Here is a 26,595-nt window from a genome sequence, read left to right on the forward strand (position 1 = left end):
TGTATTCATCTGATATAAAATAACAATGAAGAATGACAATGTGGATACAGCAGCTAATAGTTTATTTTGGATGCACCAAGATGGAGGCTGCTAAGGGAACCAGCTTCAGTTTTTTGACATTATGCTATCTCCTATCATTAAACCTTTTTTGGTTTTACTATTGTAAAAATGTCCTCCTTGCTTAAAGCCCCCGCCCCCCAGCTGACATCATAGGGGCTTTAATCCAGCCAATCGGATATCTGATAGTTTCTCCGCCCCTTTAAGCTATTCTCTTCTCTCTGACAAGTTTTGCTATTGAAAATGCAAGCAGACTACTCCTCCCAGAAACTGCCCTCACAGAATGTCAGCTCCAGACCTGCCAGAAAAAAATTTGCAAGTTAAAGGTATGCATTGCTTTCTGTGAATCGCATGGAAATGTCTGTGCATTGCACATAATGTTCATTTTAACTAATGAGCTTGTTGTAATACATTTGCACTGAATTATTGCTAGCAGCTACGGTGAAAGGTTAAAGCCACGCAAAACCCCTTTGTGCATTAGACACTAAATAGCGTTTGTCTTAGACTGGCTCCAACAACTGTAAAGCAAATGTAGCAAGCATGGTAAGCTTTGTGCATCGGGCCCTGAGTGTGAGAGTATTTGAGGGTAGGGCACAGCAGGGAACTATGGACAGGAGAGATGGAGAGGGACCTGACAACTGGAAGGCAAGAGTGGAGATGTGTTGATGGTTTGAGAAAATGAGTGAGGGTGTGAAATGTGGGGTAAGAAAAAGGGGATGAAGTATAGGGAAAAACTGAAACATAATGTGAATGACCTGGAAGACTGGAGAGACAGTAAGTGGCATTGAACATAGATGGGGTACTTGGGAGAGGAGTGTCTCTGAAGGGATTGAGTGAGCGTGCGAATGGAGTTAAAAAGGTGGGAAGGAAAGGTAATAGGAGATGGGATAGCGGGTAATAGATAGAAGAATGTCCTAGAGGCAAGGGAAGGAAGGAAAGACAGAAATGAAGCTGAGCCTGGTGAGGGAATGAGGCAATAGAGATTAGGTGATGGTTGAGAGGGTCTAGTCCACTATCATTCCTTCTGCATCCCTATCTGTCCTGGGGGAGGGAGAATTGGAGACTGGGGAAGGAGAGAGACAGAGAAGGCAATGGAAGTACTGGAAGGGGGATGAGAGGGAGATGGGAAAAGTCAGTAGGTAGATGAGAGGTGAAAAGAAGGAGACCAAGAAGAGGGTAAGAGAAAGGGAGAATGATGGGTAAATTCAAATGGGCAGATATATTTGTGCAAAGTGGAAAACATAAAAAGAAGAGAAAAAAAAAAAAAAGACTGGGCCCAGCCCAATAAGAAATGAAATGCCCAGACAACAAATGTAGAAAAGAAAAATATTATCTAATGCTCTTTAAGGATTGGAATATGTCCACTTTGGGAAATGTACATTTTTTCTATTTTTATATTTTGTTAGAGTGCAAGAGAAAATGCATTTCTGTTTCTTTTTTTACCAATATTGCCCTGCATATAGAATCTGGATTTCTTGGGCAAAGGGGAGGGGGCTTACGGAATGGAGGAGAATGATGAGAATCAGAGGAACCTGGTTTGATTCCCACTGCAGCAACTTGTGACTCTGGGCAAGTCACTTCACCCTCCATTGTCCCAGGTACAAAATAAGTACCTGTATATAATATGTAAACCGATTTGATTATAACCACAGAAAGGCATACGGGGGGGGGGGGGGGGGTTGGGAGTCTGCTTTGGGGGGGTTGAGAATATAATTGGTTAACTACTGCTGTATATCAATCAACCAGTAGTAAATAATATAATAAACAATATTAAGTCATTTTCTATTTTTATATTTTGTTAGAGTGCAAGAGAAAATGCATTTCTGTTTCTTTTTTTACCAATATTGCCCTGCATATAGAATCTGGATTTCTTGGGCAAAGGGGAGGGGTCTTACGGAATGGAGGAGAATGGTGAGAATCAGAGGAACCTGGGGGGGGGGAGGGTTGGGAGTCTGCTTTGGGGGGTTGAGAATATAATTGGGGGAATTGGAGATCTGCTCAGAGGGGGTTGGCAGTGTGACTGGAGGGGACAGGGATGAAGGATGTCCAGGGTAAGGGAAGAGGAGGGCGCAACCCGCAACCATTGTGTTTTGTGGTCACGTTACCAGATTACAGTTAGCATAGCTGAATTTACTGCCTCCTGTTGAAGTGGCAGTAAATTCAGCTGCGTAATTAACATTTGTGACAGCTACTGTGTGGTATACACTATACACTAGCTGTCAGTGAGCAACTCCTCCACCTGCCTATGTCATGCCCCTCCTGCCCACTCCCACGTTATAAATATACAATACAAGGATTAGTAGAAACTCTATGTGTGCGAGTTGTGTCTTGCTAATTTGTTATAGGGAAAGTCTCATACAATTGCCAGGGTTGTACGTATATATCATCTCACTCGGTAAACCCCTGTTTTACTACAATTATAATCATCGGCAGTCCCTTCCTCCACCCACTGCTTTGTTCTGTGTTTACTCTAACTGCAGTGGCGTTTCTAGGATGGCTGACACCCGGGGCGGATCGCCGATGTGCCCCCCCGGGTGTAGTGCGACCCCCCCCCCCACTCCAGGCAAAAGTACACCTCCCCTGGTGAAAGCACACCCCCCCTGGGTGCATTTTTACCTGCTGGGGGGGGGGGGTGCTGCGTGCCTGTCAGCTTCGCTAGTTCCCTGCTCCCTCTGCCCCGGAACAGGAAGTAACCTGTTCCGGGGCAGAGGGAGCAGAGAACGAGCGGAGATGACAGGCGCGCAGCACCCCCCCCCAGCGGCGTGCACCCAGGGCGGACCGCCCCCACCGCCCCCCCCTTGGTACGCCACTGTCTAACTGTTTTTTTTTCTTTTTTCTTATTTCACTTTTTTTTGTATGTTATTATCTTGTGGAGGTATCAACTTAATCAATTCAAGATCTCAGCGTACACAATACGAACTCACGTGCTGAGCATTTAAGGCTAGGCTGTACTTGCACACAGTACTGAATCTTTACTTAGCTTGAATTTCCAGGTGCTGTCGTAAAAACAGGGGTTTACCAAGAGAGGTGATATATACAACCCTGGCGACTGTATGAGACTTTCCCTATAACAAATTAGCAAGACACAACTCGCACACATAGAGTTTCTACTAATCCTTGTATTGTATATTTATAGCATTATAGTAGAACATTGCTATTTAATATTGACAGTTTCACTCCCACGTTAGGCAGTTAATGTGTTTGTTTGGGGGTTTGTTTGTTTTTTTTACCATGAAGGCTTCCTTTTTAGCAAAGAGACAGTACTGTGAGTGCACGCTACTTCCTACTCAGTGCTAAAACTCGAATTAGCTGCTTAATAAAGGTTAGCAACACAGCCCCTTAGGATCCTAAGTCTGACTGAACATAGGCCACAAATTTAAGAACATAATTAGGAGTGCAGCCTTAAGGAATATCAGGCTAAATATTTTTAAGGAGTACCACCTAACTATTGCCTTTTTGTGAGGCTGGTGCCCCTCCCCCCATCCTCAAAGCAGATGGTCTATCTTCTTCTTCCTTTTATTCTTTGTTAAGTAAATGATGATAGTTTTTCCTTAGGTTTTGATTTTTAAGATTGAAGCTGGTACTATTAGGCTATAGCAAGCAGGGATAGGAGGTAGTGTTCTATTGTGGATTAGAAACTGGTTAAAAGAAAACAGAGAGTAGACTTAAATGGTCAGTATTCTCAATGGAGAAGGGTAGATAGTGGGGTTCCCCAGGGGTCTGTGCTGGGACCACGACTTTTTAATATATTTATAAATGATCTAGCGATGGGAGTAACTAGTGAGGTAATTAAATTTGCTGACGACACAAAGTTATTCAAAGTTGTTAATCGCGAGAGGATTGTGAAAAATTACAAGAGGACCTTACGAGACTGGGAGACTGGGTATCTAAATGGCAGATGACATTTAATGCGAGCAAGTGCAAAGTGATGCATGTGGGAAAGAGGAACCCAAATTATAGCTACATAATGCAAAGTTCCAGTTAGGAGTCACCAACCTGGAAAGGGATCTAGGCGTTGTCGTTCATGATACGTTGAAACCCTCTTATCAGTTTGCGGCGGCAGCTAAGAAAGCAAATAGAATGTTAGGTATTATTAGGAAAGGAATGGAAAACAAAAATGAGGATGTTTTAATGCCTTTGTATCGCTCCATGGTGCAACTGCTTCTCGAATATTGTGTTCAATTCTGGTCACCACATCTCAAAAAAGATATAGTGGAATTAGAAAAGGTACAGAGAAGGGCGACGAAAATGATAAAGGGGATGGGACGACTTCTCTATGAGGAAAGGCTAAAGTAGCTAGGGCTCTTCAGCTTGGAGAAAAGACGGCTAAGGGGAGATATGATAGAGGTCTATAAAATAATGAGTGGAGTAGAATGGAATGGGTAGACCTGAATCGCTTGTTTACTTTTTCCAAAAATACTAGGACTAGGGGGCACGCAATGAAGCTATAAAATAGTAAATTTAAAACAAATTGTAGAAAGTTTTTCTTCACTCAACGTGTAATTAAACTCTGGAATTCATTGCCAGAGAAAGCAGTAAAAGCAGTTAGCTTAGTGGGGTTTAAAAAAGATTTGGATGATTTCCTAAAGGTAAAGTCCATAGACCATTATTAAAATGGACATGGGGAAAATCCACTGCTTATTTCTAGGATAAGTAGCATAAAATGTATTGTATCTGGGGGAGGGGGGGGGGCTCTTGCCAGGTACTTCTGACCTGGATTGGCCAATGTTACAAACAGGATCCTGGGCTTGATGGACCTTCGGTCTGACCCAGTATGGCAATACTTATGTACTTATGAACATTATTGTTATATTATTTTTCTCCTTTTAGTATACAAGATTGGTATTATATAGCCTCTGTAGTATATAGAAATTAATAGTTTTCTTTGATATGTATTTTTGTTAGTACACAGCAAACACTGAAAAAAAACTTACTATATGTATTTTATGGGGACGATCAGGCTTGTCCAACCTTTTTCTGATGAAGGCCACATTTTATATTTTGTAACATTCGAAGGGCAAAAACACACACCATCATGCTTCATTAAATAATAGCAAAATATGATGATGCATTGTCCCCTCCCCAGCCTTTGTCCAGTCTCTCTTTCTCTCTCTCTCTCATGTACCCTTAGTCTTCACCCAGTCTCTTTCCTCTCACCCGGCTTCAGCTGCAGAAGAAACAGGGGGATTCCAGCTTTCCCAATATAACACGGCTGTCTACTAGCTTCAATCACGTGGTGCTGGAAGTTTGGGTTGGTCTCGTGGTTTCAAGTCTCATGAGACTTGCAACCACAAGACCAATCTGAACTTCTGGCACTACATGGCTCAAGCTTACAGAGATCTCAGTGTGGTGGGGAAGCAGGAATCCTCCCTTAAGCACCACAAAAATTTCCTAGTTTCCGAGGGCCAGAAAAAAAACACTTGATGGGCCAGATTCTGGCCTGTGGACCGTAGGTTGGACAAGCCTGGGGTAGATGTTCAGTTGGTGGCTCTGAGTGTTTTTCTAACTGCCACCGGCATTATTGCCAGATATTCAGTGCCGACATTGAATATCTGTGTTTATGCAGCTGGCTATTTCTTATGTGGTACAGTGTGATATTCAGCACTTAACTAACATACAGAAAGAACTGCCTTTTATGCAGTCTGATATGGCTGCTTAACTTTGGCGGTTAAGTGCTGAATATTAGCACAATCACATAAGTACTGACTCTTCCCCCAGATCACTCACGAAATGGTCGGCTTTCACAGGGCCGCCGAGAGACTAGGCCGGGCCTGGGGCAAGGCCACCCCGCCTCCGCCCCCCCACTGCCACACCCCATCGCTCCCCCTTGCAGCTGCCACCCCCTGTCGCTCCCCCCACTGCTGCTGCCCCTGTCGCACCCCCGCTGCTGCAGTATCCGGCCTCACCTGCCTGCCTCCACGGCTCCAGGCCCCCTGTATTCAAGGCGGCAGTCGTAGATTGCCTCTCTTCTGGCCTTCCCTCCCTGTGCCCCACCCTCGTCTGATGTAACTTCCGGTTTCCGCGAGGGCGGGACACAGGGAGGGAAGGCCCGAAGGGAGGCGATCTGTGACTGCTGCTTCGAATGCAGGGGGCCCGGAGCTGAGGAGGCAGGCAGGTGAGACTGGTAACTGCAGCGCCGGCGTCCTTACCCCGGCGCCGGGCCCCTCGTGGAGGTCTGGGCCTGAGGAATTTTGCCCCTCTTGCCCCCTCCCCTTGGCAGCCCTGGGCTTTCACTTTAGTGGTCTATGGCGATATTTAGCGGTTAAGTGCCACTGAATATCTGCGGCTAGCCTCGCACAAGCAATAACCTGGCCAAGAGCTGTTTCTTGGCTGGTTAAATCCCTTTGAATATTGATCCCTATATATTTAAAATATACGTTTTTATCATTTTTTTTCTCAGTTTTGGCTTTTATCAGACAGTTTACCTAATTGCTATTTTAGGTTTGCAAAGGCATCGTGTTTTCATAGAGGTATATATTCCTTTCACTTAGTATTTCTGCTTTTAAAGGTTTTTGTTTATAATATTTGATATTATACTATTTTTTTTTTGTCATTTAAGTTTGCTGAGTTTTTTTTGGTTTCACACTCCCATTGTTTAGTCATTTTCAGTTGTGGAATAGCCCCTGGTGCAGACAATCAAGGGGAAAAGGAATGGAACTTGATATATCGCCTTTCTATGGTTTTTGCAACTACATTCAAAGTGGTTTACATAGTATATACATGTACTTATTTCTACCCGGGGCAATAGAGGGTTAAGTAACTTGCCCAAAGTGACAAGGAATGGCAGAGGGAATCAAATCCAGTTCCCCAGGATCAAAGCCCTCTGCACTAACCACTGGGCTACTCCTCCACTCATGCTGAAACACATGATGATAACAATTATAAGATTGGACTTGTTATGGACTGTGGTCACTTTTCTATTTGAATGTGATGTTATCTTTATGTGAATAAAGTTTCAAAGCTCCAACTAGTTTGGACTTCTACTGTTCTGTGTTCTAGATATCTGTATTGTTTGCAGTTGGTTTGCCTTTTATTTAGGACATCGTTTCAAATAAATGCACATTCCTATCTAGGAACTGGCCCTTGCATAGCATATAATAGTTCAGCATATCTGCAATAAAGTGTGCTGGACCACATTTAAATTTTACCTCTCAGTTTCTCCAGTGGGTCATAACATCCTTCTTCTTTACTAACAAAGAAACGATCACAATCCAGAAAGTAAGGCCACGCCATGTCTATTGCATCAAATGCAGGAAGGCAGCTTTTCTTCAATGACTCACATACATGTCTGCAGGGTTTTACTGACTTGTTTGCTTCACACCGAGGAGCCAATATTGAGCAGCCCAGGAGCCTCAAATCGGGATTACATTGTCCTTGAAGCAAGTTGTCTAGGACACTCAGCAGAATATATTCAGCACTGAATTCAATCTCTCCTCTTGTTCTCTGGTTCACTGAGTTAGGAAGGATTGTTCTGGTATAGGGTAAATCCTCACAATATCCCAAGGAGATATCGATGCAATTTCCTATAATTTTTTAAAATATACATATTTTGATTGTACAAATAATTCCATATAAATACACACACAAACATTTGCACATATGCCCCCTAATTCTATAAAAGTTGCCAAAAATTGAATGTGCAATTTTGGGCACATACCCAATTTGCAAGGGCAATTTATTTGAACAAGAAGCCAATTAGCACCAATATCTGGCTTTTTAACAAACAATTATTGACAATAAATGGATTTAATTGGAACTTACATGCAGGACCGGTCTTAGGCAGGGGCGACAGGAGCGGCTGCACAGGGCCTCGCGCCTCCAGGGACCCCATGGTGCTTCCTGTTGCTCCCTGCCATATTGTCGCTCAGTTGCTTTCCTTCCAGCCGCCCTGCATTTAAAAAGTTGCAGCGGCGGCAGCAGCGGCAGCGAAAAAGCAGGCTCACCTCTAGCCTTTTAAGCCTTCCCCTTCTCTCTTAGCGTGCACTGATGCAATTTCCTGTTTCCGGTTTCTGCGAAGGTGGCACAGTGCACACTGAGAAAGAAGGGAAGGCTGAAAGGCTAGAGAAGCGAGCCTGCTTATTTGCTGCCGCTGCAACTTTTTAAACGCAGGGCAGCTGGAAGGAAAGCAGCTGAGGAAAACTGAGGGCACAGATGGGGTTGGGGTTGGGACCTCAGACATTGAAAAGGGGGGTAAGTTAAGTTGGGGGCTGGGGTGGGTGAGTCACTGGACATGGAGGGAGGGAAAAGGAGAATCGTTGGACATGGATGGGATGGGAGGGCAGGGGACAGAGGATAACCACTGGATGTGGATGAGAGGGGAGGACAGGGGGCACAGGAGAATCTCTGGGCATGGATGGGTGGGGTGGGCAGGAGAGAGAGAAGAGTTGCTGGACATGGATGGATGGAGGGGAGGGCAGGAGAAATGCTGGACATGGATGGAGGTGAGGGAAGACAGGAAGGAGATGCACAAGGATGGAGGGGAGAGAGGAGAAATATTGGCCATAGATGAGAGGGGAGGGGAGGGCAGGGGACAGAGGAAAATCACTGGATGTGGATGAGAGGGGAGGACAGGGGGACAAAGGAGAATCACTGGACATAGATGGTAGGGGAGGGCAGAGGAGAATTGCTAGACATGGATGGGTAGGGAGGGCAGGGGAGGGGAGAGAGGAGAGTTGCTATGGATGGATGGAGGGGAGGACAGGAGAAATGCTGAACATGGATGGAAGTGAGGGAAGACAGGACAGAGATGAACATGGATGGAGGGGAGAGGAGAAATTCTGTACATGGATGGAGGAGAGGGGAGAGTTGAAATGCTGGATATGGATGGAGGGGAGGGAAGAGAGAGGGCGTGAGATGAAGTGAGATGAACATGGATGGAGGGGAGGAGAGGAGAAATGCTAGACATGGATGGAGGAGAGGGAAGAGAGAGGAAGGAGATGCATACTGATGGAGATGAGGGAAAGGGAAAAGTGGAGAAAAACTGTACATGGCTGGAGAAAACAGGCAAACGCTGCATCCACTCTATACCTCCTCCAGTCAAGTCCGCGGAGGACCCAGCTTTTACCCATGGATGTAGGGCAAGAAATGAAGAAGAAAGGAGGAAAGTAAAGAAATAATTGGAAAGGAAGCCCTGGAAGTGGAGTTAAGGGCGCAGATAGAGAGCAGCAGAATCAGAGACTGGGACCAACATGATCAGAAAAACAAAGTCACAAGACAACAAAGGTAGAAAAAAAATCATTTTATTTTCATTTTAGTGTTTGGAATATGTCCAACTTGAGATTTTACATCTGCTGTCTTATTTTGCAATGTATAGCAATGTTCTGTTTTTCTAGTATTGTGCTGCCTGCTGAATCTGTATGCTAATTTGGTTTGTGTCATTTTGAGTATACTGGAGCTGTAACAGCTTACAGAAATTATTTATAATAAAAAAAAAAGTTATTTTTCTTCTCCTGTACTGGTGTAATATTTTCAATGATTACTGTTTATATGCGCCATGGCTGGTAAAAGGATGTGGCTTACTGTCCCAACATTGTCCAGTTCAGCACACTATTAGCGGCCAAGTGCATACAAAGTTAATTATGTTCAGTGGAAAATAAATCTGTTGGCTCAGGCTGCTTGCTATCTGAATATTCAATCACTGTTTCATTATTGCTACCAAGTATTACATATTAAGAGAATTCGTTTTAATTCATTTATCTAGTCCTTACGTGCACATGGTTTTGCTTTTTAAACCCAAAGGTTTCCTAGTATAACATTTTTCATGTTTGAATTAGTTTTTGTATACAAGTTTTGCTTGAATTATCTTTATTTGAAATAAAAGAAAATGTTTAAAGCATATCTTCTCAACAAGGGGTGGGACTGGGCAAGGGCGGGGTTGGTGGGACTGTGGGGGTGGGGGGGCAGCGAACTGGTCTACACAGGGCCCCGCAGTTGCTAAGACCGGCCCTGCTTACATGTGTACAAGGGATGTGGTAATGTGAGGGTCATGGGTGGAACAGGGTCATTCCTAGCATTTATGCATGTTATTATAGAATATGGGTAATGCTCACCTAATATAGGCGCATACCTTTGCACCATGTTTCAGTTGCTGCAAATGGCCATATCTAAAGTTAGATGCAATTCCCAAAGCATAAGCACTATTCTATATATTGTGCCTAACTTTAATCATGGTTTATAGAATAGTGCTTTTTTAGGCACTGATTTTTTAGGAATCATATATAGAATCTATCCCATGGAGGCTAATTTTGCAAGAGAAATGAACATGTACTGTAGAATAACATTGTATGTGTCTAAATACTATAGATTCTTACAAAATTATTGGGGGACATTCACGTAAGAAATAGTAGGTGAACTGTAACATAAAGGTTACTTTTATGTGATTTACACATACGCATTCCTGAGACTAGACAACAGAATTCTAAAATGTCAGAGAAAAGAAAATGGAACAAGGAAAAGAGTAGGGACATGCTGTTAATGTTTGAATTTCACATCTGACACAACAGGAGGCCAATACTCGCTCTTCTCTTCTTCCTCATATGGACTCTCTGGCTTCTAACAGTATTCCACTGTATCTGGACAAAAGGATTTTGTCAAAAGAGATTCAGGAGAGTGGCTTACAGCAATATTCAAACACTGTCCAGTTAACTTCATTCATTTATCGTGTCTGTAGACAAAGCAAACCTAATATAAGTAGATTAATAAATCAATTTATATTTATGATGATATATTCATTGATGCCAAGATGAACAGAGACTTGATTGAGAAGTTACTTAAAGAAATCTAACCCCAGGGAGTTAAAGTGAGATTCCTCTGTTTTATTTCTACTACTACTACTACTATTTAGCATTTCTATAGCGCTACAAGGCATACGCAGCGCTGTTATTTCAAGTTCTTAATTCTTAAGTAGGCATATATTTCCAGATTCTCTATATGTTATTCAAAGTTGGGTGCACAGGTTTAGGCATGGATCACAGATCAGTTTATAAACTAATTAATTAGGTGATAATCAATTATAGGTGTTAACAAGCACTTCATTAGCAGTAATTAGGGGTTATGCGTGAATCTGCCTTACACCCTATTCTTTAATATAGAAACATAGAAACATGACGGCAGATAAAGGCCATATGACCCATCCAGTCTGCCCATCCTCTGTAACTCCTAATTCTTCCTGTTCCTAAGCGATCCCATATGCTTATCCCATGCCTTTTTAAATTCTGGAATAGTCCTCGACTCCACCACCTCCACCGGGAGGCCATTCCATGCCTCCACCACCCTTTCTGTGAAATAATACTTCTTTAGGTTACACCTAAGCCTCCCTCTTAACTTTGTCATATGCCCCCTCATTCCAGAGCTCTCCTTCATTTGAAAAAGGCTCTCTTCCTGTACATAAATGCCCTTGAGATATTTAAACATTTATATCATGTCACCTCTCTCCCTTCTCTCTTCCAGCATATACATATTGAGGTTCATAAGCCTGTCCCTATAATTTTTGCATTCAAGACCACTTACTAATTTCATAGCCGCCCTCTGGACCGACTCCATCCTGTTTATATATTTCTGTAGGTGCGGTCTCCAGAACTGCACGCAGTACTCCAAATGGGGCCTCACTAGAGACTTATACAACAGCACTATCACCTTCTTTTTCCTGTTGGTCATGTCTCTCTTTATGCACCCAAGCACTTTTCTGGCTTTGACCATCACTTTTTCTACCTGTTTGGAAGCTTTAAGGTTGTCAGACACAATCACCCCCAAGTCCCGCTCTTCCTTCGTACACTGAAGCACTTCACCCCCTATACTGTGCCATTCCCTTGGATTTTTGCGACCCAAGTGCATGACCCTGCATTTTTTGGGATTAAACCTTAGTTGCCAAATATCGATCCATTCCTCTAGCTTCGCTAGGTCCTTCCTCATGTCATTCACTCCCACCGGGGTGTCCAGACAGCCCCTCTGTAACATCGCTCACAAAGACATTAAAAAGAGCCGGCCCTAGGACAGATCCCTGCAGTACTCCACTGACGACATCCTTTTCTTCAGAGCAAGCTTCATTTACCACTACCCTCTGTATCCTACCAGTCAACCAATTTTTAACCCAATCCGTTACTCTAGGTCCCATACCGAGGGCACTCAATTTATTTATCAGTCGCCTGTGCGGAAGCGTGTCAAAGGCTTTGCTAATTCCAAAGCGGGTGTGGCCATGGGAGGTACATGGGAAGATCAGGAGCATTCCCGGAAATTAGGTGTGATGTTACAGAATACCTGCATTTGCAAGCCTAACTGTCATCAATTGGGTGCAAGCATTTACACCAGCCTTTGGCAGCCTTTGGCTTGCACCCAAATTTATTTTATTTATTTATTTTATTTGTAGCATTTGTATGCCACATTTTCCCACCTATTTGCAGGCTCAATGTGGCTTACATTGTTCCGAAATGGTGATTACCAGTTCCAGAAAAGAGAAATACATAGTTTAGGCGTGAAATGCAGACAAAGCTGGTATTCTGTAAGGTCATTCCACACAGAGCGCTCTTTACAGAATACTAGTTTAGCGCAAATCAGCCTGATGCCTAATTTTGGGCATCATTTATTGATTTCCAGCCACAGATCTTTTGAATACCAATCTATTTCATCTTTTAAAAATAAAGGCAATTCTTGGACTATAAAGTGAAAAATAAAATGTGCATTTTCTAATTAAAGTTTATCCTAAGCCCACGTAAGGTAAGGCCAAAAAACACATTTATTATAGTCCTTCTGGAGTTACAAAATGCAACTTTCAATGCTTTGGCACTAGTACTATGTAAATCCCCCCAAAAATGTAGTTTGAAAATAATTTTTATAGTTTTAGCACCTAATTCACAAAGGAACAGCCCTTAAGTAAACATGACCTCAAATCTCTTGATAGGACCAACACGTAAAGTGATAAATATGCCACTATCAAACATGGGAGTCCATTAATATCACTGGTCAGAAACGGGGTAAAAGGAGAAAAAAGAACCAGCACAAAAATACTCCCCTACAAAGGGAGTTTTACATGTGCTTGTACCTTATTCTGTTAGTGGTAGGGAAGGTTTTTTTTTTTTTTAAAGCTATTTTTCTCTCTTTGTAGGGGAGTTTTTTGTGTTGGTTCTTTTTTTCTCCATTTACCTCATTTCTGACCAATGATATTACTGGACTCCCATGTTTGATAGTGGTATATTTATCACTTTGGGCCCTGTTTACTAAGGCGTGTTAACATTTTTAACGTGCCTACAATTAGCACAGGCATTAATCATGTAGGCGTCTATAGGGATCTTGTAGGCACATACACAGTTAATTCAGTACATGGTTAACGCGCATTAAAAATGTGAACACGCCTATTACGCGGCTTATTAAACAGGGACCTTGATGTGTTGGTCCTATCGGGAGATTTGAGGTCATGTTTATTTAATAATTTATTTAAGGGTAGTTTCCTTGTGAATTAAGTGCTAGCACTGTAAACATTATTTTTCAATCTACATTTTTGGGGATTTTCTTGGGTTTTTGTAGTTTGGTCCCTGTATTTTATAGAAGTCCACTAGTACTATGTAGTAATTATATGTGGAGGGGCATTTTTTCGATATTATTTTTCACTCTTTTGGGAGCTGCATATAAACATCTCAAGTGTTATAATCATGCAGGGGTAAACTCTTTAAGAAGAATGTCCAAAGTCAAAAGAGTGAAATAAAACAAAAAGAAATACCTTTTTGTTCTTCCAAAGGAGGACATAATCCTGGAAATAGAGAAAACAAAATAATCAGGTATTGTAAAAGGCAAAGTAGGCAATTTCATCTATATCCAATTATATCTAGAAGGAAAACAGCAAATTTATATTAAATAAATCCAAACTTTAAGCCCAAGAAGGCAGCTACAAATATAAAGCTGAAGGAAAAAAAGATGCAAGGTAGGAATACGTAGAAGGCAAGCGTCTGATCCACCTATCTGGTTAAGGAGTTAGTTGACTAGATCAGAGGGTTTCAAATGTTCTGTATGTTACTATTTTTAGCTGCTCAAAAATGAATCATCTTGGGGCCCTTTTATTAAGTTGCACTAAGAAATGAGCTTAGTACATGCTTGCATTGGCATTTCCCAAGCACTAAGTCCATTTCTAGCATGGCTGTCAAAAATAGCTTTTTTCAATTGGTTTTATTTCCAGCCATGTGCTAATGGTATCATCGGTGCGTGGCCATTTCAAAAAAATTACTGCAGGTACACTTACTACCTCTAATTTAGGAGGTACTAAGGGCTCCTGCGTTATGGACAAGCTAACCAGTTAGCATGGCAGTAATGTCAGTGCTTTAGCTGGTTAGCGCATCCATGCTCACTTTCTGCCCCTGACACACTGCCTTCCCAAAAGTAAAAAAAAAAAAAAAATAATAATAATAGCATGCACTTAGTGTACAGATGACAAAACTAACACAGAACATTTTAACACATCCCAGCTGCATTAGGCACACATTAATGCCTAATGCAGCTTTTAGTAAAAAGGCCCCTTTGGAAGGAGTCACAAAGTGCATGGGTATTTTTATACCCATATAAGCTTTCATAAACTTTCAAAGAGAAACTACTAGGTATACACATTTGTTAGTCTGCATTTGGTTCAAAAGTACTGTTAAAAAAATACCAAAAGATGCTATGCATAACCGATACTTAGCACGCAGGAAAACGCTTACCACAAAATGCATTAAAGTGATTATAGTAATTTTGCATTTTTCATGCACTAAGCCCACGTTAATGAATTTTTTAAAGTATTTTTGGAAGGGGGTGTGCCATGGGCAAATCTGTGTGTTTTGATTAGTGTGCACTATCTTTCCACTGCTTTTGACACTGTCAATCACAGCATACTTCTCGATACCCTGTCCTCACTTGGATTCCAGGGCTCTGTCCTTTCCTGGTTCTCTTCCTACCTCTCCGGAGCACCTTTAGTGTTCACTCTGGTGGATCCTCTTCTACTTCTATCCCTCTGCCTGTCGGCGTACCTCAGGGTTCTGTTCTTGGTCCCCTCCTCTTTTCTATCTACACTTCTTCCCTTGGTTCATTAATCTCATCCCATGGCTTTTCCTACCATCTCTATGCTGATGACTCCCAAATCTACCTTTCTACCCCTGATATCTCACCTAGCATCCAAACCAAAGTTTCAGCATGCTTGTCTGACATTGCTGTCTGGATGTCTCAACGCCACCTGAAATTAAATATGACCAAAACCGAGCTTCTCATTTTCCCCCCCAAACCCACCTCCCCGCTCCCCCCGTTTTCTATTTCTGTTGATGGCTCTCTCATTCTCCCTGTCTCCTCAGCTCGAAACCTTGGGGTCATCTTTGACTCTTCTCTCTCCTTCTCTGCTCATATCCAGCAGATTGCCAAGACCTGTCGTTTCTTTCTTTACAACATCCGTAAAATCTGCCCCTTTCTTTCCGAGCACTCTACCAAAACCCTCATCCACACCCTTGTCACCTCTCGTTTAGACTACTGCAATCTGCTTCTTGCTGGCCTCCCACTTAGTCACCTCTCCCCTCTCCAGTCGGTTCAAAACTCTGCTGCCCGTCTCATCTTCCGCCAGGGTCGCTTTACTCATACTACCCCTCTCCTCAAGACCCTTCACTGGCTCCCTATCCGTTTTCGCATCCTGTTCAAACTTCTTCTACTAACCTATAAATGTACTCACTCTGCTGCTCCCCAGTATCTCTCCACACTCGTCCTTCCCTACATCCCTTCCCGTGCACTCCGCTCCATGGATAAATCCTTCTTATCTGTTCCCTTCTCCACTACTGCCAACTCCAGACTTCGCGCCTTCTGTCTCGCTGCACCCTACACCTGGAATAAACTTCCTGAGCCCCTATGTCTTGCCCCATCCTTGGCCACCTTTAAATCTAGACTGAAAGCCCACCTCTTTAACATTGCTTTTCACTCGTAACCACTTGTAACCACTCGACTCCACCTACCCTCCTCTCTTCCTTCCTGTTCACATTAATTGATTTGATTTGCTTACTTTATTTATTTTTTGTCTATTAGATTGTAAGCTCTTTGAGCAGGGACTGTCTTTCTTCTATGTTTGTGCAGCGCTGCGTATGCCTTGTAGCGCTATAGAAATGCTAAATAGTAGTAGTAGTAGTAGTAGTGTTTTGATTAGTGTGCACTAACCTGTTAACATGGAGTAAACATAGAAGCACTTAGGGGTCCTTTTACAAAATGGCCTGCAATAGTGTAGGTGTGTGTTTTGAATGCGTGCAGATCCATTTTTCAGCACACCTGTAAAAAAGGCCTTTTTAAAAAAAATTTGCCGAAAATGGAGGGTGCTGCAAAATCAAAATTTGCACGTATTCATTATGGGTCTGAGACCTTACCGTCACCCATTCACCGGGTTTTCGCCACGTGATGGAAAATAAAATATATTTTCTGACATGTGTGGTGGACATGAAGAAAAAATGAAATTACCACCTGGGCCACGCGGTAGCCGGATGGTAGCTCCGAATTTATGCGCACTGGACACGTGTAGGCACTTACACGGCTTAGTAAAAGGACTCCTTAGTGCCCCCTAAATAGGAGAGGCTAAGTGCTCCCACATTAATTATTTTACTCGTCTGCAGCGTTAATGAAAAATTAGTGCAGGGCCTGAAAAAAGCCCTATTTTACGGCAACATTAAAAATGGGCTTAGCACATGGGAAAGTCCCTCATTATAACACATTAGGGGCCAGATTCTATATATGGCTCCTGAAAAATCAATGCAGTAAAAAAATACACCTAGGCATATTCTGTAAAGTATGCCTAAATTTTATAGAATAGACTTACATTTCTGCACAGTACATAGAATATGCAGAGTGGCTTGCCACGTGACTAAATTTGGTCACGTCCATTTAGGCCACGTTTTATTTGGTGTAAATCCCGACACCTAAATCAGGTGTAGTTTATAATAATGCGCATAGATTTTAGAAATGCCCATGCTCCACCCCTGGCCATGTCCCCTTTTCAACGATGTGACTTAGAATTTAGGTGCACCTCATTACAGAATACACTTAGCGAGATGTGTAAGATCTCAATTAACGCCAATTAATGCTGATAATTGCTTGTTACCATCCAATTAACAGCACTGATGAGCTAGTTAACCAATTAAGTTATAAACATTGTTATAGAATATGCTTCGGTTTCCGCACTGATTTTTAGGCGCCATATATAGAATCCAGGGGTAAGACCATTTTTTAAAAGCATCAAAGGGGCTCTGAACAGCTTTCACTGGTTCAGATGTCAGCTCTGGGTACCGATGGACTGACCACTGAGCTCTATCGTACTTTTCAAAATCTATTGATCTCTAAACTACTCTCGCTATATCACTCCTTTCTTAGTGTAAAGTCCAGTGCGGGTACTTTCACAAAGGTCATGATTATAGCTTCTTGAAACCTGATTGGGATCCTCTATATAAAAAAAATTACAGGCCCATTTCACTGCTCAATTACGATCGCAAAATTTACATTAAACTTTTAGCAGATAGACTGGCTAAACTGAAGCCACAACTAATTCACCCCTCCCAGTGTGGTTTTGTAAAGGGTAGAATGACTTCTGACAGCAGCAAAGTTTTTTTGTCTTGTAATGCAGCCAGAAAGTCTATGTGTGTAATGTTGCTTGACACTGAAAAAGCATTTGATTATGTGGAGTGACTTTTTTAGTTAGGAGAAAATTTCATACACCCAGCGTGAATTTTTATCATTGAACTCCTCCTTTACTCTTACATGGGGTATGCATCAAGGATGCGCTCCTTCTCATCTACTATTCAATCTCACCATAGGCGCCGACTCCGTGGGTGCTGTGGGTGCTCGAGCACCCCCAATATTTCACCCGCCAGAACCAGAAGTTCCCTTTGCCAGCCCGACCTGCCCAGTCCCCGTCCTCTTCTCCTTCAACAGTCCTCCGCCAGTCCGCCCTCGCCTTCCTGCGAGCCGCTCAGAATTTTAAAAGTCATCTTACCTCGGGGTCCCGGCAGCAGCAGTGAAAGGCGTGCAGGCTCGGCACTTCAGCCTTCCCTTCTCTCTCTCTCAGCTCTGGTCCCGCACTCATTTCCTGTTTCCGCAAGGCCTGCACGCCTTTCACTGCTGCCCGAGATAAGATAACTTTTAAAATTTGGAACATGGAGGGAGGGAGGGGGTCTGGAATTCGGAGGGAGGAAGGGAGGGGGCCTGGAACTCGGAGAAGAGGGGGAGAGAGGGAGAGGGGATAGGGAGGGGGCAGGGGAGAGGGAGGGGGAGGAGGGAGATGGAGGGGAGGGGAAGAAGGGGGGAGGAGGAAGGGCAGGGGGAATGAACCACCTGTAAAAAAAAAAATTTCAGCACCCCCAATCATTTTGAAAAGTTGGCTCCTATGAATCTCTCCTTGGAACCGCTGCTGATGGCTATCAGACTGCAAGTCAATATTATAGACTTTGCAATTAAACATATTGAGGCAAAGGTGTCTGCTTTTGCAGATGATGTCCTCTTATATATATCTAATCCTAATACTGCAATTCCACATGTGCTACATTTGCTGCAAGCCTTTGGTAAAGGATAAAATGAAGATCATGCCTCTTATTGTACACTGCATGGATTAGATGATTGCCCCATTCTCTTTCAAATGGTGCACATCAGATATTAAGTACTTAGGTGTGAAGATTATGTACACCTGGTAGGAAACTGTCCTGCTTATAATCGAACGAGAAAAATGCCCAAGTTCCGACCTAAATCGGGAGATGGACGTTTATCTCACAAAAACGAATAACGCGGTATAATCGCAAGCCGAACTTGGACGTTTTCAACTGCACTCCATCGTGGAAGTGTACAAAGTTGACGGGGGCGTGTCAGAGGTGTGGTAAAGGCGGGACTGGGGCTTGGTTATCACCCAGAGATGGGCGCCTTTCGCCGATAATGGAAAAAAAGTATGCGTTTTTAGCTAGAATTTAGGGCACTTTTCCTGGACCCTGTTTTTTCACGAATAAGGCCCCAAAAAGTGCCCTAAATGACCAGATTACCACCAGAGGGAATCGGGGATGACCTCCCCTGACTCCCCCAGTGGTCACTAACCCCCTCCCACCACAAAAAAATGATGTTTCACAACTTTTTATTTTCACCCTCAAATGTCATACCCACCTCCCTGGCAGCAGTATGCAGGTCCTTGGAGCAGTTGTTAGGAGGTGCAGTGGACTTCAGGCAGGTGGACCCAGGCTCATCCCCCCTACCTTTTACAATTGTGCTGCTTAATGCTTAGTCGTCCAACCCCCCCAAACCCACTGTACCCACATGTAGGTGCCCCCCTTCACCCCTTAGGGCTATAGTAATGGTGTAGGCTTGTGGGCAGTGGGTTTTGAGGGGGATTTGGGGGGCTCAACACTCAAGGGAAGGGTGCTATGCACTTGGGAGCTCTTTTACCTTTTTTTTGTTTTTGTAAATGTGCCCCCTAGGGTGCCCGGTTGGTGTCCTGGCATGTGAGGGGGACCAGTGCACTACGAATCCTGGCCCCTCCCACAAACAAATGCCTTGGATTTATTCATTTTTGAGCTGGGCGCTTTCATTTTCCATTATCGCTGAAAAACAAAAACGCCCAGCTCACAAATTGTTGAATAAAACATGGACGTCTATTTTTTTCGAAAATACTGTTCGGTCCGCCCCTTCACGGACCCGTTCTCGGAGATAAACGCCCATGGAGATAGATGTTTCGCGATTATGCCCCTCTGTATATCTCAATGCAAAACAACTTCTTGATAAAGTACATGACATTTGCAATAAATGGACACCATTATGGCTTATGTGGTGGAGTAGGCTAGAGATCATTCGTATAATAGTAACCCCACAAGTAATAAATTTCTTGTAGATGTTGCCTATACCCTTCCCCTCTTCCACCTTCAAGCAAATTGACAAGATGTTCAATAAGTTCCTTTGGCTTAATAAGCCATCTATGTAGTTTTTGGAGGGTTCACTATACAATACAAGGAAGTAACGGTGAGATGTGTACCTGGGTGCTTTTATATGAAGTCGACTGCAGTGCCCCCTAGGGTGCCCCACTGCTCTGCTGACATGTTTATGTGGCCAGTCTACTAAGAATGCTGGCCCCTTCTACATCTCAATGGCTTGATTTTGTGCATTTTTCATTTGAACTGGGATTTTTTTAAATGGACCAAAAATATAAACACATAGAGCACAAAAACATCTAACAAGTGGCCATTTAAAAAAAAAAGAGAGATTTTTGCTGTTTCAAAAATCACTATCCAGCTTATAATCGAACGAGAAAAACGCCCAAGTTCCGACCTAAATCGGGAGATGGGCGTTTATCTCACAAAAACGATTAAAGCAGTATAATCGAAAGCCGATTTTGGACGTTTTCAACTGCACTCCGTCGCGGATGCGGACAAAGTTGATGGGGGCGTGTCAGAGGTGTGGCGAAGGCGGAACTGGGGCGTGGTTATCTGCCGAACAGAGATGGGCGCATTTCACAGATAATGGGACAAAAGTATGCGTTTTTAGCTAGAATTTAGGGCACTTTTCCTGGACCCTGTTTTTTCACGAATAAGGCCCCAAAAAGTGCCCTAAATGACCAGATGACCACTGGAGGGAATCGGGGATGACTTCCCCTGACTCCCCCAGTGGTCATAAACCCCCTCCCACCACAAAAAATGATGTTTCACAACTTTTTATTTTGACCCTCAAATGTCATACCCACCTCCCTGGCAGCAGTATGCAGGTCCCTGGAGCAGTTGTTAGGGGGTGCAGTGGACTTCAGGCAGGTGGACCCAGGCCCATCCCCCCCCTACCTGTTACAATTGTGCTGCTTAATGCTTAGTCGTCCAACCCCCCCCGAACCCACTGTACCCACATGTAGGTGCCCCCCTTCACTCCTTAGGGCTATAGTAATGGTGTAGACTTGTGGGCAGTGGGTTTTGAGGGGGATTTGGGGGGCTCTACACACAAGGGAAGGGTGCTATGCACCTGGGAGCTCTTTTACCTTTTGTTCTGTTTTTGTAAAAGTGCCCCCTAGGGTGCCTGGTTGGTGTCCTGGCATGTTAGGGGGACCAGTGCACTACGACTCCTGGCCCCTCCCACGAACAAATGCCTTGGATTTATTCGTTTTTGAGCTGGGCGATTTCATTGTCCATTATCGCTGAAAAGCAAAAACGCCCAGCTCACAACTTGGCGAATAAAACATGGACGTCTAATTGTTTCGAAAATACGCTTGGGTCCGCCCCTTCACGGACCCGTTCTCGGAGATAAACGCCCATGGAGATAGGCGTTTCTGTTCGATTATGCCCCTCTATATTTGCTACTTGGATTTTGGATGTTTGAGTATAATATCCAAAGTTGTACTTAGATAAGTACATAAGTACATAAGTAGTGCCATACTGGGAAAGACCAAAGGTCCATCTAGCCCAGCATCCTGTCACCGACAGTGGCCAATCCAGGTCAAGGGCACCTGGCACGCTCCCCAAACGTAAAAACATTCCAGACAAGTTATACCTAAAAATGAGGAATTTTTCCAGTCCATTTAATAGCGGTCTATGGACTTGTCCTTTAGGAATCTATCTAACCCCTTTTTAAACTCCGTCAAGCTAACCGCCCGTACCACGTTCTCCGGCAATGAATTCCAGAGTCTAATTACACGTTGGGTGAAGAAGAATTTTCTCCGATTCGTTTTAAATTTACCACACTGTAGCTTCAACTCATGCCCTCTAGTCCTAGTATTTTTGGATAGCGTGAACAGTCGCTTCACATCCACCCGATCCATTCCACTCATTATTTTATACACTTCTATCATATCTCCCCTCAGCCGTCTCTTCTCCAAGCTGAAAAGCCCTAGCCTTCTCAGCCTCTCTTCATAGGAAAGTCGTCCCATCCCCACTATCATTTTCGTCGCCCTTCGCTGTACCTTTTCCAATTCTACTATATCTTTTTTGAGATACGGAGACCAGTACTGAACACAATACTCCAGGTGCGGTCGAAAGTGCCCCCTCTAAGTTGCATGGGCAGTTGAGTGTACTTGTACATGGGAAGGTTAAAGAAAGTGGGAGGAGAGATTAGGGGCTTAATGAAAATTGAGTATATACTATTTTTAAGTGTGGCAATCTGTAAATTGCTTCTGTTTCTGTTTATTTTCTACCAAGGTGGACGTTGGGTGGGAACCTGTCCCCTCCATTCATGATACCTTTAATTTCTACTTGCAAATAGGATAATTTTATAACTGCATGCATAGGTAAATTCGGTGTTTGAATTACTCCTATTGAGGGAGTGCAGAAAAGCTAAAAATAGGGCAAGAGACTTCTCAGTGATGGCTCCAACTCTCTGAAATAGCATGCTTCTAGAACTGTGTGTTTCACAGGAAATTAAAGAGCAAGCCATTCCCCATTGACTAGTGATATTTAAGTTTGCCAGATTTTGTCATACTGTTTCATATAGTCAGAACACATCTATATAATATAGAATGTGGTTTTTCTGGTTATTACCTTATTTTTTGTGTCTGTCTGATATGTATTGGAAGCATTTACAGGAGTTGATGTGGTGTATCTAGATTTTCAGAAAGGATTTGACAAAGTACCTTATGAAAGACTTCTGAGAAAATTAAACAGCCATAGGCTAGGAGGGAATGTCTCATTGTGGATTGGGAAATGGTTAAAGATAGAAAACAGAGTATTTATTTATTTCAATCTCTTCTATACCTCTTAATCCAGCAGTTCTTGGCGGTTTACACTTTCACATACACAATGTACAACTTACCACATAAAAATGTACAAAAAACGCAAAAACATTTTAACTAATTTCCATTATGAGTAGGGTTAAATGGCCAGTTTTCTCAATGGAGTACAATCCATACATGGTGGCATTTATCCACCTAAAAATGGGTGGAATAAAGAACAAGCCAGGGGCTGAAAAAAGTTATACACACGCTCCTGGATTCCATATAAGGTGCCCAGAATTGTGCACCCAAATTTATGAACTTGCCTGAGATGTGTGCTCAAATTTATTAAATGATGAGCTCTGAACCATCAATAACAATTTGTGCACACATCTGGCTGTGTGTTATTCTATAAGGAAGGGTGTCCAACTCCAATAGCACGTATCCGAAAAGAGAGTGTAGCCATGGCAGGAGCATGGCCATTCCGGGGCATTCCAAAAAGTTACACACATAGTTATGGAATACTGGGTCTGCACACCCAACTTGGGTGCCAGTATTTACATCAGGATTCAGCAGGCATAGGTCTGGAACCCACAGTTAGGGCACAGGAATTGGCACTAACCTCTATTCTATAAAAGGTTCATATATGGCAAGAATTAATATATAAATAGGGTTTATGGACTACAGCTACCATGTGAGAGGGTTCAGGTTCAGCAGGAGAGCAAGGATGCTAGACACAATATGTGGCTGCAGCTTTGGGGGATCTGGCAAGATCTGCATGATTGCATGGTACCTTTGTCCAGCACATTGCCCACCCAGTATGCGTCTGACCCTCCCAGGGTAACCAATGAGTTCAGCATTCCAGTGGAACCACCCTTCCACACCAGCCACAAGTGGCACCACTGCCCTCAACACCCAGACCAGCTTCACAGCAACCTCCTCATCTCCGGCCAAGCAACCGACATCCAAGTGGCCATGGATGGGACTTACAGGACCCCAAGCCAGTGAGTCTGCTTTGTAGCCAGGTTCCTCTGAGGCAGCAGACACTGCCTTGCTGGGTGATGTGCCCAGCAGCAACTCAGCCACAGCCCCAATCAGATGACCTGATTTCCATGGGACAGCAGAAGCAGCTGCATTTCCTGATACCTCTGAGGACAGTATCAGCCCCATAGGGGAGGACTTGGACACAGTGTTTGCTCCTGCAAGGCCTGGACTGTTCCCTGCAGATATATGGGGAGGGATGGGAGAGGTGGCCCGCAGAGGGCATGGGGAGTACAAAGTAAGGCTGTGAGGCACTTGCCATGTTATGGTGGTATTTGCTGGGGGGGATAGGTGTGTGTGTGCTGGGGAAAGGGTGGGGTGTGCTGAGAGGAAGGAGTGGGGGTGTGCTGGGAGAGGGGGGGTGGTGGTGGTAGTGGTGGTGGGTGGTAGAATAAGATATGGTGAGCACAAATAAATATTGCACTGACCTTTACTGGAAATTAATCTGTATGAGTCTTTGTCTAGCATGAACTCCCATTTGGTGTGGTCTCTGGTCAACTCTGTGTGCAGGGGGGATGGGGTCATCATCCTCTGTCTGCCTGCTGCTGTGTGTCCCCTCTGGCAGTGGCTGTATTCATTGCAGTGCAAAGTTGTGCAATATACAGTAGGCCATGAATATCTTGGCAACCTTTTCTGGGCTGTAGAGGAGCTCCCCTCCAGAACAGTCAACACGCGTTGCGGGTGTTCTTGTGGCTCTTGTTATATTCCTCCTCTGCCTCATTTTGGAGGTGGACAATGTTAATCAGTAGCCAGATTCACTGGGGGTAGCCTCTGTCCCCTGGAGGGGAGCAGGATTCATAGAAATGGGTGTATGTTGGTCATGGATGTGGGTTCTGGGGGCATGATGAATAAGGTAGGGTAGTGACATAAGGGGTGGAGTGGGTATGGGGGAATTGACGGTGATGGTGGCAAGGTGAGGCAGGCAGTGACCTTAAGGTGGACTGGCACTGGATTATTCCTGAGGAGAGGTTTTAGCTGGTCACAGAGGTGCTGTATGGCAGCCCTATCAAAACGGTACCTAGTAAGGCATTCTTAGTCAGTGAGGTCCATGAAGCAGGTCCTGGGCCTAAATACTCTGGGATTGGAGTATCTCCTCCTGGGCCTCCCCTCCAAAATCTCATCCAAATCCAGCAAAGCGACAGTCACAATAGCATTCAGCACAGGTGCAACCAACTAAGCCCAGTAACATCACTGTGCACTCCTACCTACTGCACCCAGTGAGACAGAGCACTCACTCTCCCACCACCAGCACATAGTCCTCACACAAACGACAGCAACACACAGCACAGTCTCTTCCTGCACCAGTGCACAGTTCTTACACAACAGCTGCAACACAAAGCACAGTGACAAACTGGGAGTGGACAAACAGAGGAACAATGAGAGACAGAAGACAAGCTGGTAGGGGGTTTTAATGGGAGGTGTGAGGGTTTGGTGGAGGAAGGGAGCAAAGTACAGAGCAAGGGATGGATGTGCCTGGGGGGGGAGGCTGGCAGGTGTGAGCAAGAACTTAAGGAGGCAAGACACAGGGGAGGAAAGGTAGGAAATTTGAGGGTCTAAATGTTCAGACAGGGGCAAGGAAACAAAGGTTACAGACCAGTCAGCATCTCTCCACTCTTTTTCACAAACCAATAATTCTACCTCTCCATTCTCCAACTCAGCAAAATCACAAGTGGGTCCAAAGACAAGTTTGGTCTTGAGCTAGTTGCTTTTAAAGCAGATCTAATTCACACATTTTTCTTTCCAGAACAAGGAAATTGTTTTGTTATCCGTTGTTGCAAAAAAAAAAAAAACATACATCACATAAGATCGCCCATTTCATACCCTCTAAACGCCCACTCTCAACACGTTTTTCTTTTGGCAGATGTCGGACTTAAAATTTTTGTTTATCAGGCTTATTTTCGAAAGAGAAGGGCACCCATTTTTTGACACAAATTGGGAAATGGGCATCCTTCTCACAGGGTCTCCCAAATCGGCATAATCGAAAGCTGATTTTGGGCGTCCTCAACTGCTTTCCATCACGTGGCATGTCGGAGGCGTAGCGAAAGCGGGACTGGGGCGTGCCTAACACATGGACATCCTCGACTGATAATGGAAAAAAGAAGGGCGTCCCTGACGAGCACTTGGCTGACTTTACTTGGTCCATTTTTTCTTACATCCAAGCCTCAAAATGGTACCCGAACTGACCATATGACCACCGGAGAGAATCGGGGATGACCTCCCCTTACTCACCCAGTGGTCACTAGCCCCCTCCCACCACAAAAAAACACTATTTAAATATTTTTTGCCAGCCTGAAATGTCATACCCAGCTCCATCTCAGCAGTATGCAGGTCCCTGGAGCAGTTTTAGTGGGTGCAGTGCACTTCAGGCAGGCGGACCCAGGCCTACCTGTTACACTTGTGGTGGTAAATGTGAGCCCGTCAAAAACCACCAGAAACCCACTGTACCCACATGTAGGTGCCCCCCTTAACCCCTTAGGGCTATGGTAGTGTTGTACAGTTGTGGGGAGTGGGTTTGGGGGGGGGGGTGGGGGGCTCAGCACCCAAGGTAAGTGAACTATGCACCTGGGAACAATTTATGAAGTCCACTGCATTGCCCCCTAGGGTGCCCGGTTGGTATCCTGGCATGTCAGGGGGACCAGTGCACTACGAATGCTGGCTCCTTCCACGACCAGATGGTTTGGATTTGGTCATTTCTGAGATGGGCGTCCTCAGTTTCCATTATCGCCGAAAGTCGGGGACGACCATCTCTAAGGTCGACCTAAATTTTGCAATTTGGGCATCCCTGACCGTATTATCGAAATGAAAGATGGACGCCCATCTTGTTTCGATAATATGGGTTTCCCCACCCCTTCACCAGGACGTCCTCA

The 26,595-nt window shown here is 44.1% G+C and overlaps 1 protein-coding gene across 1 annotated transcript in view; it reads right to left on the reverse strand.

The window, feature by feature from the left end:
• Positions 1-26,595, reverse strand: part of CPZ (carboxypeptidase Z) — a 148,177-nt gene that overhangs the window by 81,097 nt on the left and 40,485 nt on the right. The window contains exons 2-3 of the mRNA XM_030191145.1: positions 13,769-13,798; positions 7,206-7,580 (exon numbers count right to left, since the gene is read on the reverse strand). Of these exons, the coding sequence (XP_030047005.1) occupies positions 7,206-7,580; positions 13,769-13,798 (405 nt within the window). The remainder of the gene's footprint in view (positions 1-7,205; positions 7,581-13,768; positions 13,799-26,595) is intronic.

This window comes from Microcaecilia unicolor, chromosome 2, assembly GCF_901765095.1.
Source record: "Microcaecilia unicolor chromosome 2, aMicUni1.1, whole genome shotgun sequence".
NCBI classification, from domain to species: domain Eukaryota; kingdom Metazoa; phylum Chordata; class Amphibia; order Gymnophiona; family Siphonopidae; genus Microcaecilia; species Microcaecilia unicolor.